Raw genomic sequence first — 19,116 nt, forward strand, 5'->3', positions numbered from 1 at the left:
AACCTGATGAAATGTGAATCACATGCAGTATTCTCTTCACCATAAGAATAATACAAATATAAACATTTTGCCATGTATTCTTTCGTGTTTGCTGCTATCTCATTTAAATCCTGTCTACCTAATAAACTACGTAACTAGAGTGAGACAACAGCAAACGCGGAAGAATATACGTATCGTGTCATGTTTATATTCGTATTATTCTTATGCCTAATAGTGATATAGTCAGAAATGAAGCACGGCAACTGACTAGATTTTAAATGTAAGATGACTAATTTCTGTGCAGAATTTGATGTACTAAAGAAGCGGCCGCAAAGATTTTCAAACGGAGAAAAATTTGCGCCTAACTCTCGTTCAGAACATGTTCTATCATATGCAGTCTATTATTTGGTTCTTGTTGATCATTATCAAAGAAAGGAGCAGTGTAAGTAACAACAAATAGCAGTCTCTTGCCATTGTTTCGCTAATGAGACGATTCCTCTTTTTTTTTTTTTTTTTAAGCGGCGGTAGCGCGCAGAAAAGCAAGTCATGCCGCGAGCGGCGACAGGCCGTAAACACGCACTATCAGAATGCGACAAACAATGCATGACACAGTACAGTAATGCAATCTCAGCTTAGAGTGACGTAAACACCTATAACAAAGAAAACGGCACTTATCAGATCAAAGCAAAATAAGCAATCGATTCAAACCAGACGAAGCACATGAAAAAGGAAGGGTACCCGTATAAATACGGACGGAGCGCCTGACGCATAGCAATGGCTACCTGGTAAAGCTTAACTGCTAAGCTTACGACTCAAACCAAACTACTGTAGCTGTATCGTCTTTCATTCGACCTAAATTGTGTCTCATATTACAATGGACCAACTTTGTTTCGATTTGGAGATGCGCCCTAAAACTTTTCTCTCCCCTTGAATTTCGAGCCTCAAATTTCAGGTGCGGCTTAGATTCGGGAAATATTTTTTCCTTTATTTCGAGTCTCATTTTTCAGGTGCGGCTTAGATTCGAGTGCGGCTTAGATTCGAGTAAATACGGTAAATAACCCAAACTTTGAGAAGCTGCTGGCTCTACAGGACAAAAATATGGGTGAGAGTCTGAGCGGCAGCACATCTGTATGCATCCACAGCACTCAGCAGCAGAGCAGGAAGCCCATATATACAAATTCACAACACTGTGGGAAAGGCAAGCTGGCTGTGCAAAAGACAGGAAGGCATGCATAAGGTGTCCCCAGGACTGGGGAAAGTTACATTGCTTTATCTTAACACAACCACTACAATCAAGTGATTGAGTATAGTGCCATTCATAATAGTTAGTTGTCATTGTAAGTTAAGGAACCAGTTAATTGTAATTCTACATCTGTGACATAATTTAACTGTACTTGTTCTACATCCTTGACTGTTCCCCCTCATGATTTAATATAGAAAACATTTCTTTTAAATTGTCACATGTACACATCCCTTGCCATTTTATTAAAGTAACAAAGTGTTTCAATCTTTTGCTTGTCTTGCAGCCAGTGCATTACTATCTCTTTATGTTATCTGTCACAAATATATTCATGTTACTACTCACCAACAATATAATAGTATATAGCCTGTTGGTCATCTTCATCAAGATTTTCATTGTTGGGATCTGTTGCCTCTGGTATTATTCTGATCTCATTAATGCCGCTGCTATTCTCTGCAAACAGAAGTTACAAGAAAAAAAGAATGACATATTTATTCACTAAAGGTAGAAGCTGCTACTACAATGCTTAATAATTACAGTTTTCAATGTCCTTTGTAAAAATAAACAATTAAAAATGTTTTCAGTTGGTGAATATCTTCTAAAGCTCCTTTGTATCTTTCATTAACATAAAACAACTAGAATATCTATTATTGTCAGCATATAGTCACATATTGACAGTGGTGGGAGCCCAGAGACTATGTTTGGAATTAGTAGTTCTATGGCAGATTAGGGGTTTCTGGCAGTGTGAGGCAGTAGATCAGCAAGACAGGATCTACATACTGCTAAGAAGTGATAGGGTTGGATGGATAGACAGTGGTACCTCCACATGTCACCAGGACTTAAGTTGTTTAGATAGCTTCCACAGATGGTTCTGAGAATGTTGTTGCAGCTGTTGTAGTGCAAGTGTTTTAATCAGAGATAAGTAACAGGGAATACTTGTTACAGAATAAAATAATTTTGTGAAAGAAAGAGATGCAGTTGAGTAACGCCTATGCTTGTGTGATGTACTTATGCTGGACCAGAGAAATGATGGTTAAGATCTTTGCAAAATAGCAGCCAGCAGAAAGAGGTAATAATTTTGTTTGTTTGTGAAGTCAGAGTGATACCAAACCCCATGCATCTGTAAGCAGTTTGGAGTAAAATGACTGTCCAAATTGCCTTTTAGTTTCATTATAAAAAAGACTTATTTCAGACCCTAGGGCTGTAGCTATTGAAGCACTATCAGAATATGATGTACAAAGGAATTAATTATATAGAGAAGAACAAAGTAACATGTACCATTAACAGCAAACAGATTAATGCAGCCCCATTGTGAAAGCCATTCTCAAATACGGGATGAGTTGGTTGACGTTTGTAAGCAGTTGAAAATTGCCCTGAGTACTGTCTGACAATTTATGGCTGCTACAAATTGGCGTGTTGGAAGAGCTCTGGAGATTCATGTTGCTCTGATACCTGTTACAGAAATAACTCAGGTACTATCCTCACCTGTGGATCGTGTCTCCTCTGCAGAAAGTGCAAGATCTGTCATGACCCATCCACTTGACTGCAAGTGGCATGTCAGTGGTAGATATAGATATCCCGTATAGGGTGCATGAGGACCAGGGAGGACTCAGGGTGTTGTACTGATCTCCCTAACCAACAAGTTCAAGGTGCTGCTTTCACTGAAACTGGGACTCACTTCAACTATTTTGGGGAAACTTGTTTTGTCTAGTGTCAGGAGGAGTAAACACAAAAGCGTTGGGGTCTATTAATTCTCGGCAGTTCAGACATACAGTGAATGATGGCATCACTTAGGGAAATGGAAGTAAGGGACAGGGAAGGACATCAGTGGCAGTCAGTGTATGGTTGGGGGCCTCACTCAACATGTTGAAGAGGCTATTCCAGCAGCCATAGAGGGGACACGTTGCAACTAACTGCAGATTGTGGTGCACGTTGGAACAAATGATGCCTGTCATCTGGGTTCCGAAGTCATCCCTGGGTCATTCCAGTGACTGACAGAAGATTCTGAAGACCAGCCTTGTGCATGGAGTTTCAATGAAGGTCACAATTTGCAGCATTGTCTCCAGAACTGATTGTTGGCCTTTGGTTCTGAGTAAAGTGGAAGGACTGAACCAGAGACTTTAAATTTCTGTAACGAGGTAGGCTGTGACTTCCTGGACTTGCGCCATAGGTTCAAGGACTATAGGCTCCCCCTAATTAGGCCAGGTGTGCTCTACGCATCAGAGGCTGCTATTCAGGTAGTTGACTGTGTGTGGGGTGCAGACAAGATTTTCTTAGATTAGGCAACTCTTTATTCAACCCAGATAATGATTGCTATAGGAAACCCAGAAATATCAGTGTCAGATTGAAAGAAATGCCACTGGCAGTTGAGAGTATTAAAATAATAATAAACTGCCAAAGCATTCGCAACAACGGGCCAGAGCTTGAAACACCTGTGAAAAGCAGTGAAGCTCAAATAATACTAGGTACAGAAAGCTGGTTGAAACTGAAAATTGATAACAGTGAGGTTTTTTGGGAAAAAATTAAGTTTGTATTGAAAGGATGGGCAAAGGGGAAGTGGAGGTAGTGTATTTGTTGTAGTAGACAAAAAAGTCAAATCCACTGAGATAGAAATTGAAACTGCATGTAAGATTGTTTGGGCAAAACTCAGTATCAGGGATGGGCATAAACTGATAACTGGAGCTTTCTGTCACCCACCAGATTCATCTCCAGATGCAGCTAGAAACTTCACAGAAAACCTCATTTCACTTGTACATAAGTTTCCCAATCATACTGTGTTCTTTGATGTAGACTTTAATCACCCAACAATTAATTGGGAAAATATAGTTTTGTTAGTGGTGGATGTGATAAGATATCATGTGAAACTTTACTAAATGCCTTCTCTGAAAATTACCTAGAACAAATAGTTAGGAAGCCTACTCATGATGGAAATACATTTGATCTACAGGAGACAACCAGACCTGACCTATTTAAGGATGTCCACATCAAAACTGTCATCAATGACCACAGCACAGTCCTGGTAACAGTGATTATCAAAGTACAAAGCACAACTAAAACAAGCAGAAAGATATATATGTTCAGTAAAGTAGATAAAAATTCAGTAATGTCATATATCAAAGAGAAACTTGAAACTTGCAGCAAATGTCAGGATCATGTAGAGGAACTCTGGTCCAAGTTTAAAAGAATAGTTGACTATGCACTGGATAGATATGTACCCTGTAGAACAGTCCATAATGGGTGGGAGCCTCCATGGTATACAGTTACTGTAAAGAAACTTCTAAACAAACAGAAATTTCTGCATATTAGGTGTAAAACAAAGTGTATGGCTACAGATAAACTGATGCTAAATGAAACTCATTTGACTGTCAAGAGAGTGATGCATGATGCCCTCAATGACTACTGTACCAGAATATTGTCAACTGTCATGTGTAAGGGCTGTTAGTTGCACCAAAGTTTGTGTCCAGTACCTAGCAAACGGAGACAGGAACTGAAATTGAGAGTAGCAAAGCAAAAGCTGAAATGCCTAACTCCATTTTCAAATGTTACTTTACAAAGGAAAACCCAGGAGAATTGGTCCAATTTAAACCTCGTACCACTGAAAAGATGAATGAAATGAGTATTAGTATCACTGATGTCGAGAAACTGCTGAAATTTTTAAAACTGAGCATAGCTCCAGGTTCCAGTAGAATCTCTATCAGATTCCATGCTGAATTTGTGGCTGAGTTAGACTCTCTTCTCACTATAATGTAACATAGATCCCTTCAACAATAAACCATGCCCAGTTCATGGAAAAAGGCACAGGTCACATCCATCTACAAGAAGGGTAGTAGAAGAGATCCATAAAACGACCATTCAGTATCATTAACATCGATTTATTGTAGAATCTTAGAACATATTCAGAGCTCAAACATAATGAGGTACCTTGAACAGAATTACTTCCTCAGTGCTGACGACCATGATTTTCAAAAAAATTGATCATGTGAAACCCAACTTGCACTTTTCTCACATGGCATCCTGAAAGCCTTGGATGAAGGCAATCAGGTATACGCAGTTGATTTCTGGAAAGCATTTGACTCAGTACCACAACTATACTTACTATCAAAATTACAATCATATGAGGTATCAAGTGAAATTTGTAACTGGATTGAGGACTTTTTGGTACGAAGGACATAGCATGTTATCTTGGATGGAGAGTCATCATCAGATGTAGAAGTGTATGCCCCAGAGAAGTGTGTTGGGACCCTTGCTGTTAATGTTGTATATTAATAACCTTGCAGACAATATTGATAGTAAAAACAAGCTTTTTGTGGATGGTGCAGGTATCTGTAATGAAGTACTATCTGGAAGAAGTTGCATAAATATTGTCAGAACTCGATAAGATTTCAACATGGTTTGGCAACTTGCTCTAAATGTTCAAAAATGTAAAATTTTGCACTCCACAAAATGAAAAAACATAATATCCTATGATTATAATATTAGTGAGTCATTGTTGGACTTGACCAACATACATATACCTGTATGTAACACTCTGCAGGGATATGAAATGCAATGATCACATAGGTTCAGTTGTGGGTAAAGCAGAATGTAGACTTCATTTTATTGGTAGAATAGAGGGGAAGTGCAATCAGTCTACAAAAGAGATGGCTTACAAATCACTTGTGTGACCAATCCTAGGATATTGTCAAGTGTATTGAACCTGTACCAGATAGGGCTAATTGGTGATATTGAATGTATACAGAGAAGGGCAGTATGAATGGTCACAGGTTTGTTTAATTCATGGGAGAGTGTCACAGAGATACTAAAAGAACTGAAATGGCAGACTCTAGAAGAAAGATATAAACTATACTGAGAAAGTAAATTAATAAAGTTACAAGAATCAGCTTTAAATGGTTACTCTAGGGATATACTACAATTCTGCATGTATTGCTCACACAGGGACTGTGAGGATAAGATTAGAATGATTACTGCATGCACAGAGGCATTCAAAAATTCATTCATCCCATGCTCCATACGTGAGAAGAACAGGAAGAAACCCTAATAATTGATACAATGGGACATACTCTCTCCTGTACACCTCATGCTGGTTTCTGCAGATAATAGACATAGATGTAAATGTAGAAATAAAATAAATAATATTGAAAAATAACTCATCCAAAAACATCATAAACACATCATAGAGATGATGCAATATAGTAAATAATGTTGTATAAACTTGTCCAAAATTTAAGAAATAGCTGTATGTGAAATGCAGCTATATGTAACATGTACGTAGCTATTTATTAAATTGTGGAACAGTTTATGTAACATTATTTACTTTTTTTGTGTTGTTTTTGTGATGTTTGTGCATGAGCTGTTTTTTAACATTATTTATTTTATCCATGCCTCTTTTTGATGATGCCTGCTGCTGACATTATTTTCTGTATAACTAATTTCACAGTACATTGTTTTTTAATACTGCATAGGTAAGCTATGGATAATAGCCTTGGAGGCAAACCTGCCCATGGTTTTTAAAATTAAAATAAAGGTGCAACTAGGGCTATCATTTTACTCCACAGCAACACTGCTATTGCAAATCATGCATCACATGAACAAGAAACATTTCTGGAAGTATATATGATATTGGCTTTTGGCTAGAATGAAAGAGGGTTTTCTGAATTGGGAGAAATACAATGAGCAAATGAGCTGTTACAAACTTGTGGTAAACATAGTGAAATGGAGACAAGAAGTTGTGAATTTGAGTCCACATACTCCATTAATTTTCAGACTGCATTTTGGCTGTCTGCTCAAGTAATTGGTCTGATGAAGTATTATAGATAATTCACCAATAATAGCAATAAACTTCCAGAAACACTTCTGAAAAACAGCTCGTGGCTGGGCTGAGATCAGAAAGTACAGGCATGAGAGATTCCTTGCTCTACTGTGGCCACTGGCCACCAGCAACTGGCCACATGCCATCCACTGCTTCACATCAAATGCCTACTGACCAGGTGACTGTGCCATGATGCGGTGCTATGAGTGTAGTAAAATAGTTCTTGTCTGAAGTCCTAGTATTTACCTTGCAGTTATGTATAGGATTTTGCATGCTTGAAACTTATGAACATTGCATAAACATTGTGAAATAGAGTCATGAGTAGAAAAAAGTTTAACCTTTGTCCTTTATTGTTTGCTTTGGGTTTAATACAGTGGTGCAGGCAGCAGCACAAGCCTGAATTCTTTGTATTTTGTATGGGATGAGAGGTTTTGGGCTAAACATGTGGCAAAAAAGATTTACTTGTTTTAAGAAAGATATTTCTGTCATGAATGACGTTCAACAGTCAGAAAGTCTCAGTAACTGATGTATATGATGAGGTGGAACGATTTAACTGCTGTGTGACACTTGCATTTAATAAGCAAGGTTCAGGAGTCAGATTAACTGCATGATCAAATTCAAAGCAACAAAACTAATTGCATTACTTCATATTTGCTTGAACATCAGTTCACTTATTGGGAATTCCTGTGCAGTATTTTTACTGGCGGTAAGTTATGATGCATTTATGTTAACTTCTTAACAAAAAATTAATGGTTGTGCCCTAATGAGAAATATATACTAGAGTAAAGGCCAATGTCAACATAACATTTTTTCATCTGGTGGCTGAAATAGGGTGTTTTGGTATACAAACTCCTCCCCAAGGCCATGTCCCTCACAGCTGGTATTGGTTGCCAGGAACTGAGAACTTTTTGGTCACAGCATAAGAAAAATGACTGAAAAAACTTCATCATACATTTCTACTATGTGATATGTGCTCAAGTGTATATGTTTCCCGCTCCTTATTGGACAACCATGAAGAAAATTCCTTTCAGGATGAAAATGCAGTTCAAACCTAGTTTGATGAAAAATTTAACTCAGAATCAGTAGGTTTCTAAAGGTGTGGAATCAGTAAACTACCTGCGCATTGTCAGACTGTTTTAGATAGTGTGAAAGAATATATGGGTTATCCCAGAAAGATTGACAAATATTCAAGTATACGACAAGAATGAACTTTTGAAGCAAAAAAAGTCTAGTGAATATTGGATCTAAGATGCACACCTTAAGAGCTATGAGCCTTTCAGCTTTGATGCAGTGAAACAAAACTCTTGTACTGAATCCATTTGCTTTCCATACTTTTGGAAGAGGTAGTATGGATCAAAACAGGTAATAATTGTCAAGTAAACAAGGGCTCTAAAGTGCATACCTTAAGCACTATGTTGTTCAGTATAATAGATGTGAACCACAGTAGTGAAATGAATTTTGATGGGGAAGATTTCTATACATTTCCTTACTGATTTTCAATCTGGCCGATTGTAGCTTTGTTACAGAAAAGCTAAAAATATAGCCTTCAGCAAGACTGGAACTGTGATCTGAAGCAGCCTTCATTTTACAGGTGACCATATTGCCTCAGTGCTAGCACAGAGCTGCCTTATCCATATCTCCCTTATTGTCCCAGTGGTGGCCAGCACAGATAAATCACAATGCAAAAGATGAGAGTAGTTGCAATTTCTGCATAGGATGACTTTTCTGGACTCAAAATCATACACTGATAACCTTATATCACACCTTAAGTGAAAATCATTCTGATTATTCAACGAAAATGACTCAGATAATCAAGTGAATTTAGCATGATAATACTGTGCTAACCAAGAAGTAAGTCATCAGTCACAGAGCTGCCAAAAGTATTCTGTGTTGTTGCCAAGATTCAGTTATACTACCAGCGCCAAGATTGCCAGTCAATGAGTTCCTTGAGTGGGCTAGGAAGTGACTACACCTCATGTCTCAAAGATGCAGTTTTTGAAGGCTGAAATACCCAAAGTGTATGTCATTGAGCCTTACTCACATTTCTATAACTAAGTTTAGGGACTAGAGCATTGTTACTAATAATACTCAGATGCACTGACTGCAAAATAAATATAATAAATCAGTAAGTGTCACAGTTATTTGTCTTTTTCTGTCTTGAGCATACTGAAAACTAAAAAGCTCATTCACCCGATCGGATTCACTTTTTTGAAGTGTTGCAGTGCCTATATTGTAAACATTATGAGTAGGCCACATATCTTTTAATCATTATGGACTTTGAATATATTTTTCTTAAGAATGCTGTCATTGGTACTATCCCCAAAACATGGTAATACAAACGAATATATAACAACACAGCATTTATTGAAAAATGTGAACAACCTCAAATACCCTTTGTAAGCTATGAATTGCATAAACTTCCATTTAAACGAAGTTTATTGTGCATGGACACCACACACCATGACCAACAAAGAGGGCTCAAAAATTGGCGGAGAAAGTCAAATGAGCTAACATGAAGCCGATGCAGTTGTCACCAGAATGTGGACCAAGGAACTCAGAATGATGACAATATTGTGTATAATGAAATATTCTTAAGCAAACTATAATTCATTCTATAGATACTGAAAACATATCAAAAATCTTCTTCTTGTAATTTTTACAATATTACCATTTCCAGGGCTTTGTCAGTAAAAGTGGAAAGCGTTTATGTTGAAGAGCTTTTCAATTTGCAATATCCTTACGACAGAGAGAGAAACAACCTGAACATGGTGCTACCTGTCCATGCAGCACTTCACAGTCAGCATAGTCAGATGTTATTAATTTATTCCCCTATGACACCTCTAGATTTCCAAGTTATTCATATGAGAATTATCGATGCATAACGCTACAGCTTTGAGGTAGGTGATTCCCTCTTATGAGCTGGTGGGTGCCAGATCATATCAGAGTTTGGAAACCCTGCCCTATATGAGCTCCTTTTCTTTCTCATCTGCATATCCTGAGAGGAATATGTCATAAATCCCCTATCCATTAAAATCTCCATCAATTCCTATACAATCCTCCTCTTGTTCTCAAACCACATGGATCTCAGGAGAGAGAATGGGGGAGGTGGCAAAAAGTTGACTAAGCAAATTAAACTACGAAATAAACACAAAGCAAGAACACGTAGGCTGTTTGAAACATGAACTGTGGAACATCAAAAGGAACATGCTCAGAATCAGTGGGATGAGGTTCAAAGGCGATGTGAGTACTGTCCTCAAGTTGCACCATTTCCTACTACAGAATAAACCAGATAAAAGTTCTCATATTGGTGACATAGCTCTGCTAATTCACAACAGGAGGTAACATTTTTTCATGAAAACCAAGTCCATTACTGACAGAGTGATCTACATGGTGCTTGAGACGAATGTTAAGATTAGCCTTCAAATCATGTTTGCCTATGCAGCTACTTGCACTTCAACCAATGAAGAACTAGACCAGTTCTGTGAAGGTTCAAACAAATTTTTGGGCCTTTGATGGCCCACTGCAGATAACTGGCAGTTACCCTGTTGAAACATCATGTGATGAATTAAACAACAATTGGCTGCAGGCCTGTAATTTGGTCAAACATTCAGTTCCCCAGGAAAATTTTAAAATTTGCAGGATTTGACAATAGCAAGAAATTTCCTTAATACTTGGTGATATTAACATAAAGGTAGGGGTGAAGTCCAGAGAAAATAATCCCTTCGTTGTAAACTTTTGACTTTCAATATGAAACCAGAAAGGACAAATGATGGTGAATCTTCTTAACAACCAAAAGAAACATTAACATAAGAAAGGTGAACAGAAGAGATCAGTGAACACAAAATACAAGACTGGTCAAGGACCCATTAAAATCAAAGTGAACATGAGAGTGCATTCCAGTCAACCAAGTGGCAAGCTTATCATCCACAACATATAGAATGTCGAAAGACATAATTGTCATGGATGTGCATCAGATGCTCTATGTCAATCACTGTCAAGCCAAAGCCTGCATGATGAATCACAAAGGTTTTTTACGAATGAGGGATTGGAAGAACTGGAATGCATCAATAAAAATGGAATGGACATTGCTCCAAAACAACTGAAGAGTTGTAAGGTGCTAGGAGAAAATCAGATCAGATGTGAGATGCTTAAGATTTGGGGAGAAATAAAGAAGAGCTCCTAATTATATTAAATAAATGTCTTGAAGCAGCGAAGATTCCAGAGTCTTGGAAAAATACAGAACTCATTCTTCTCTTTAAAAAGGTGACAACAGGACCATCAAGAAGTACAGGTCTGTAAGCCTTTTATCTATATTTTATAAGTTGCTAACAAAAATCATTATGAACTACCTAAGTCAGAAATTTGGCTTTTCCAGCAAGTTGAACAGATGAAATTCAGAAAAGGATTCAGTACTGTTGAGCAAATCCAGGCAGTAGACAATATTTTGATCACTGTTTGCAGGAACAATGCTTCAAAAGATTATTTATAGGTTATAGCTTGTATATAAACATATGCAGAAATCAGAAATACACTGGAAAAATAATAACACAATAAAGGATATCCCAAGACACTGTTCTTGAGTTTTATTTGTCCAATGTCTACATTAACAACTTTTTGAATTCTATACTATCCAAGAATGTAAAATATGCTAAAAGTATGATACTAATAACCACAAGACAGAATTTACAAACTGTACTAGAGAATGGCAGAGAAATGATGCAAGTGATTAGTCACTGGTGTTGCGTCAACAAGCTGTGCATTAACAAAACAAAAACAAAAAAGTTCAAATATCAAGGTACCTGAAAATATAAATAAAACAGTGAAATTAAATAACAGAAAATTCAGGGTGGAACAATGACAGTATTCTGAAAAGGATACACTGCTACTGACCATACAGAGGAGATGTTGAGTCACTAACAGGCGCAACAAAAAGTCTGATAAAAATGTGAGCTTACGGCCAAAAGGTATTCTTTAAAAACTACACAACACACACACACACACACACACACACACACACATTTTCACATAAGTACAATTTACACACACACACATGACCACTGCAAATAGTTTTCCTAAAAAGATAATTAAATGCGATAATGGGAAGTTACAAAAGAAACAAAAGAAACTTCGGCTCACTACAGGTATCAGAATTCTTCACAATATAAAAGGGATATGTACAAAATCATCAGAAAAAGCACTGATTCAGAAATACTTCCATATTATCAACAGTAGAGTAAAATATTTAGAAAAGTTGTAAGAAATTCAGAACTGTGCACACTTTGTCCAAAATTGTCAGATCATAAAACAAAACAAAAAATCAATGTAGAATATCTTTAAAAAATAGACAGAGAAAGCAGACATGGAAGATGATATTATTTCTGTTAAAGAGCAAAAGACCCTAATACAGTCAGTTCATATGTAATAGACATCTTTAATATTTACTTTTAAGGACATCATTATCAGGAGAAACAAAACAGATGTTCTACATATTGGAGTGCAGAATGTCAGATCCCTTTATCAGGCAGGTACGTTAGAAAATTTAAAAATGGAAATGGATAGGTTGAAGTTAGATGTATTGGGAATTACTGAAGTTTGGTGGCAGGATTAACAGGACTTCTGGTCAGGTGAATGCAGGATTATAAATACAAAATTAAACAAGGGTAATGCAGGAGGGGGTTTAATAATGAATAAAAAAAATAGGAACACAGAAAAGCTTCTATGAACAGCATGGTGAATACATTACTGCAGCCAAGGTTAACATGAACCCCACACCCACTACAGTACAGGGTTATGCCAATTAGCTCTGCAGATGAGGAGGAGTTAGAGGAAGCATATGATGAGATAAAAGAAATTCTTCAGATAGTTAAGGGAGACAAAATTTAATAATCATGGGGAACTTGAATTCAATAGTAAGAAAAGGAAGGGAAGGAAAAGTGGTAGGTGAATATTGACTCGTAGAAAGGAATCAGACAGATAATCACCTGGTAGAATTTTGCACCGAAAATAATCATAGCTAACATCTGGTTTAAAAATTATGAAGGAAGGTTGTTTATGTGGACCTGGAGACACCAGAAGGTTTCAGATTGATTATATTATGGTAAGACAGAGATTCTGGAACCAGGTTTTAAATTTTAAGACATTTCCAGAGGCAGATGTGGACTCCGACCACAATTTAGTGGTAATGGACTGCAGATTAAAACTGAAGAAATTGCAAAAAGGGAAGAATTGAAGGAGGTGGGACTGGAAGAGGATGTAGATGAAGATGGGAAGGGAGATATAATATTGCATAAAGAATTTGACAAAGCACTGAAAGAATTAAACCAAAACAAGGCCCCAAGCATAGACAACATCTGTTAGAGCTATTGATAGCCTTGGGAGAGCCAGCCATGATGAAACTCTCCCATCTGGTGAGCAAAACGTATGAAACAGGCAAAATTCCCTCAGACTTCAAGAAGAATATAATAATTCCAATTCTAAAGAAAGATGGTGCCGGAAGGTGTGAAAATTACTGAACTATCAGTTCAATAAGTCATGGTTGCTAAATACTAACATGAATCCTTTACAGAAGAATGAAAAAACTGGTAGAAGCTGACCTCAGGGAAGATCAGTTTGGGTTCTGGAGAAATGTAGGAACACACGAGGCAATACTGCCATACAACTTCTCATACGTGATTCGTTAAGGGAAGGCAATCCTATGTTTATAGCATTTGCAGATTTAGAGAAAGCTTTTGACAGCATTGACTGGAACACTCTCTTTAAAAATCTGAAGGTGGCAGGGGTAAAATACAGGGAGCAAAAGGCTATTTACAATTTGTGCAAAAGCCAGATGACAGTTATAAGAATCAAGGGACACAAAAGGGAGGAAGTGGATGAGAACTGAGTGAGACAGGATTGTAGCCTATACCCAACATTATTCAATCTGTATAATGAGCAAGCAGTAAAGGAAATGAAAGAAAGATTAGGAGAAGGAGTTAAAGTCAAGGGAGACGAAATAAAAAGTTTGTGGTCTGCTGATGAGATTGTAATTCTGTCAGAGGTAGCAAAGGACTTGGAAGAGCAGTTGAACAGAATGGACAGTGTCTTGAAAGGAGTGTATAAGATGAATATTAAAAAAAGCAAAACGAGGATAATGGAGTGTAGTCAAATTAAATCAGGTGATGCTGAGAGAATTAGATTAGGAAATGAGACACTTAAAGTAGTAGACGAGTTTTACTATTTGGGAAGCAAAACAACTGATGATGGTCAAAGTAGGCAGGATATAAAATGTGTACTGGCAATGGCAAGAAAAGCGTTTCTGAAAAAGAAAAATTTTTCAACATCAAGTATAGATTTAAGTGTCACGAAGTCTTTTCTGAAGGTATTTGTGTGGAGTGTAGCCATGTATGGAAGTGAAACATCGACGATAAACAGTTTAGACAAGAAGAGAATGGAAGAATTAGAAATGTGGTGCTGCAGAAGAATGCTGAATATTAGATGGGTAGATCACATAACTAATGAATAGGTACTGAACAGAATTGGGGAGAAGAGATATCTTTGGTACAACCTGACCAGAAGAAGGGACTGGTTAGTACGACACATTCTGCGGCATCAAGAGATCACCAACTTAGTACTGGAGGGAAGTATGGAAGGGGGAGGGGGGGTAAAAATTGTAGAGGGAGACCAAGAGATGAGTACAGTAAGCATATTCAGATTGATGTAGGCTGCTGTAGGTACTTGGAGATGAAGAGGCTTGCACAGGATAGCATAGAGAGCTGCATCAAACCAGTTTCTGGACCGAAGACCACCACCACCACAACAACAGCAACACTTTTCAAAAATAGATGAGAAAATTGGCGCAAGTGCTTCAGAAGAGAAAGGAAAGCAGCACACTGAAGAAGTAATGTGGAGAATGTTTAGGGAAATAAAAATTCATTTCACATCCCCATCTGAGATAAGGAAGTTCATCATGCCAATAAGACTATAAAATGTTGTAGCCCTATAATACGTAATTTTCTTAGTCACTTATGCAACATATCATCAATTTAGGGAATTTCCATGACGCACTGAAATATGTCGTTATTTGACCTCTCTATAAGAAAGGTGACGCCACAGGTATCAATGACTACCACCTAGTACCACTCCACACATCACTTTCAGAATTCTTTTGAGAAGATAATTTACTCCAGAGTAGTAGTAATGGGATACATAGCTAACCACAATTTGAATTTCCAAAGAGCCACTCTTCTCTGCCACCAGCTGTTTTACTGAGCACAAGATAAAATATTTGAGAGGTAAAATGCCACCAGATCAGATCACCCGTGATTTACTGAAGGTAGTTCATTGCAGAAGTATAATATTATGTTAGAGAAATTAAGCTTTTATGAAATACATAGTTCAGCACATGCCTCATTTCATTCTTATTTAACAAACAGAATGCAGAAAATTATCCTGAGGTGTTGAGCAAAACAGAAAGGAATGTCACTCATCAGCATAGGGAGAAATTACAGTGGGAGTCTCAAAGGAAATGATCATTCGCCCACTACTGTTCTTGATTTATGTTATTGATCTTCCATTCAATTGGATATGAAGTCAGAATTAGTACTACTTGCAGGTGATGTACACATTTTTTTTGAATCTGCACAAAAAAGCATTAAAATAGAAAACAGTAAATTATGCTTTAGTGAATGTTACTGAATGGTTTGCTCAAATGAGCTAGTTTTAAATCTGAAGAAACACAGCTCATCAAATTTTGTGCTATAAAAAATATCCCACTTCCTATTAACCTAGAATGCTAATGAGAAATAATAAATGGGACAGAAAGTTCTTAGGTGTGCATATTGCTGAAAATTTAACTGGAAAAAAATGTACAGTAGACTTGTTAGAACATTTAGGATCAGCTGCTATTGCCATATGAATTATTGTCAGCTTTTGTGATACAGTAGTTAATAATAGTAAGTTAACATACACTCCTGGAAATGGAAAAAAGAACACAGTGACACCGGTGTGTCAGACCCACCATACTTGCTCCGGACACTGCGAGAGGGCTGTACAAGCAATGAGCACACGCACGGCACAGCGGACACACCAGGAACCGCGGTGTTGGCCGTCGAATGGCGCTAGCTGCGCAGCATTTGTGCACCGCCGCCGTCAGTGTCAGCCAGTTTGCCATGGCATACGGAGCTCCATCGCAGTCTTTAACACTGGTAGCATGCAGCGACAGTGTGGACGTGAACCGTATGTGCAGTTGACGGACTTTGAGCGAGGGCGTATAGTGGGCATGCGGGAGGCCGGGTGGACGTACCGCCGAATTGCTCAACACGTGGGGCGTGAGGTCTCCACAGTACATCGATGTTGTCGCCAGTGGTCGGCGGAAGGTGCACGTGCCCGTCAACCTGGGACCGGACCGCAGTGACGCACGGATGCACGCCAAGACCGTAGGATCCTACGCAGTGCCGTAGGGGACCGCACCGCCACTTCCCAGCAAATTAGGGGCACTGTTGCTCCTGGGGTATCGGCGAGGACCATTCGCAACCGTCTCCATGAAGCTGGGCTACGGTCCCGCACACCGTTAGGCCGTCTTCCGCTCACGCCCCAACATCGTGCAGCCCGCCTCCAGTGGTGTCGCGACAGGCGTGAATGGAGGGACGAATGGAGACGTGTCGTCTTCAGCGATGAGAGTCGCTTCTGCCTTGGTGCCAATGATGGTCGTATGCGTGTTTGGCGCCGTGCAGGTGAGCGCCACAATCAGAACTGCATACGACCGAGGCACACAGGGCCAACACCCGGCATCATGGTGTGGGGAGCGATCTCCTACATTGGCTGTACACCACTGGTGATCGTCGAGGGGACACTGAATAGTGCACGGTACATCCAAACCGTCATCGAACCCATCGTTCTACCATTCCTAGACCGGCAAGGGAACTTGCTGTTCCAACAGGACAATGCATGTCCGCATGTATCCCGTGCCACCCAACGTGCTCTAGAAGGTGTAAGTCAACTACCCTGGCCAGCAAGATCTCCGGATCTGTCCCCCACTGAGCATGTTTGGGACTGGATGAACCATCGTCTCACGCGGTCTGCACGTCCAGCACGAACGCTGGTCCAACTGAGGCGCCAGGTGGAAATGGCATGGCAAGCCGTTCCACAGGACTACATCCAGCATCTCTACAATCGTCTCCATGGGAGAATAGCAGCCTGCATTGCTGCGAAAGGTGGATATACACTGTACTAGTGCCGACATTGTGCATGCTCTGTTGCCTGTGTCTATGTGCCTGTGGTTCTGTCAGTGTGATCATGTGATGTATCTGACCCCAGGAATGTGTCAATAAAGTTTCCCCTTCCTGGGGCAATGAATTCACGGTGTTCTTATTTCAATTTCCAGGAGCGTATTTTGCATACTTTCATACACTGATGTCTTATTGAATAACATTCTGGGTTAGGTTCTCATGTAAGCAAAAAGTATTCAATGTAAAAAAGAAAGGGATCTCTTTAAGCAGCTGGGACTACTTATCACAGCCTCACAGTATAGTTATTCACTTACGAAATTTGTTACCAGCAACATAAATAAGTGTGAGACTGAAAGAGATATTCACAAGTACAAAACTAGAAGAAAAAGTGATCAGCATTCCTCTTTAATGGATCTAACTGTGGTTCAGAAAGTGGTGAAGTATAAATCTATAAAACTGTTTGACAACCTACCATGGAAATAAAAAATCTGACAGATAGCACAAATGTTATCAAATATAGATGAAAGACATTTCTCCTTAGCAACTCCTTCTATATAAAGAGAAATTCTTCACAAAATAATTTATTATTTTTTCAGAAAGAACTGTAAAAAGCCAGCATGTAGCCATTTAAATATTTTTTACAAAAGTTAAGTAAGTGTTAGTGACTTTTGCACACACTAAGCACTAATTTAACTTGCATTAATTTTTAATAATTTGAACATGATATAGGCCTAATAACAAATTACAGTACACATCACTTATTTTTATACTCAAACCGTTTCCCTTCTTCATTAAAACAAAATTTGAGTCTACCTGGAACACTCTGATGCACATGGATACACAGCTGAGTGTTGTTGTCCAGATTGTGGAAGGTGTCCTCATTGTAACCAGTCAGCTTTTCAAGGGTTCATTATTCTCTTCCATATAAATTCTCTTTAACTAGACCTCAAAGAAAGAAATCCATTCCGGTAATATTGAGGGATCATGTTGAGAATTCAACTGCAGCATGGTGTCCAAGCACCCTTTCTTTGACAACATAATCACATAACACGCTACAAGTTAATACATAATGTGTAGGAGCTCCATCGTGCTGCAATTAGAGCTGATCATAGAGGTCCATATGCATAATGATTCCTTGTGTAATTTCTTGAAGCAGCGCCATGGACTTGTCTCCTGTGAGATTTCTGTCAATAAAGTACGGACCATTTATGCCATGTGCCAATATTGTAGCCCACACATTTAAAACTGGTTGATTTACCAGTTGCTCCAAACAACGTGATAGTTTTCTGTGTCCCAGTAAGCACAGTTCAGTCAATTCTCATGTCCCAACACGTTAATATGGCCTCATCAGACCAGAATATGTTAAGAAAAAATATCTGATCAATTCAATAATTATCAACCATAATTTCATAAAACTGTTGCTGCTTGTCTGGATCATCTTCCAGCAACCCATGTATCAGATATGGAATGTTCTGCTGATGTGACATTCTCTGGATTAACTGATGTGATGTTTCTGGGAAGTCTGTTTCTAATTGTATTGTGGATTTCTATAGACTAGTTATAACAGACAAATACATATTAAGTTCATTATCATCAGTTTTTGCTGTCCTAGCTCACCCACTGCAAGATGCATTCAAACTAGAACCTTCCATTTTAAATTTATCAATTCAATTGTAAACAGCCTTGCATACTAGTGGAATTGAGTTGAAATGTTTTCACCATTCCCTCAATAAAGCACTTATGCTAGTTTGGTAATTGGTCTCCACAGTGAAAATTCTTTCTTCTTTCACAAAAATTTTGTGAAAAGTGTAATTTGTCTCACCAAGACTATGAAGCCGTGGTCAGATGGTGGGGGAGGGGTGGGAAAAGCACTCACATGGGGC

The 19,116-nt window shown here is 38.5% G+C and overlaps 1 protein-coding gene across 1 annotated transcript in view; it reads right to left on the minus strand.

Moving 5' to 3' along the window:
• The window catches only part of LOC124619549 (cadherin-23-like), a 490,213-nt gene that overhangs the window by 107,953 nt on the left and 363,144 nt on the right, over nt 1-19,116 (minus strand). Inside the window, exon 25 of the mRNA XM_047146019.1 lies at nt 1,565-1,672. Coding sequence (XP_047001975.1) covers nt 1,565-1,672 — 108 coding nt within the window. The remainder of the gene's footprint in view (nt 1-1,564; nt 1,673-19,116) is intronic.

Source organism: Schistocerca americana, chromosome 6 (assembly GCF_021461395.2).
Source record: "Schistocerca americana isolate TAMUIC-IGC-003095 chromosome 6, iqSchAmer2.1, whole genome shotgun sequence".
In the NCBI taxonomy this organism is placed as follows: Eukaryota; Metazoa; Arthropoda; class Insecta; order Orthoptera; family Acrididae; genus Schistocerca; species Schistocerca americana.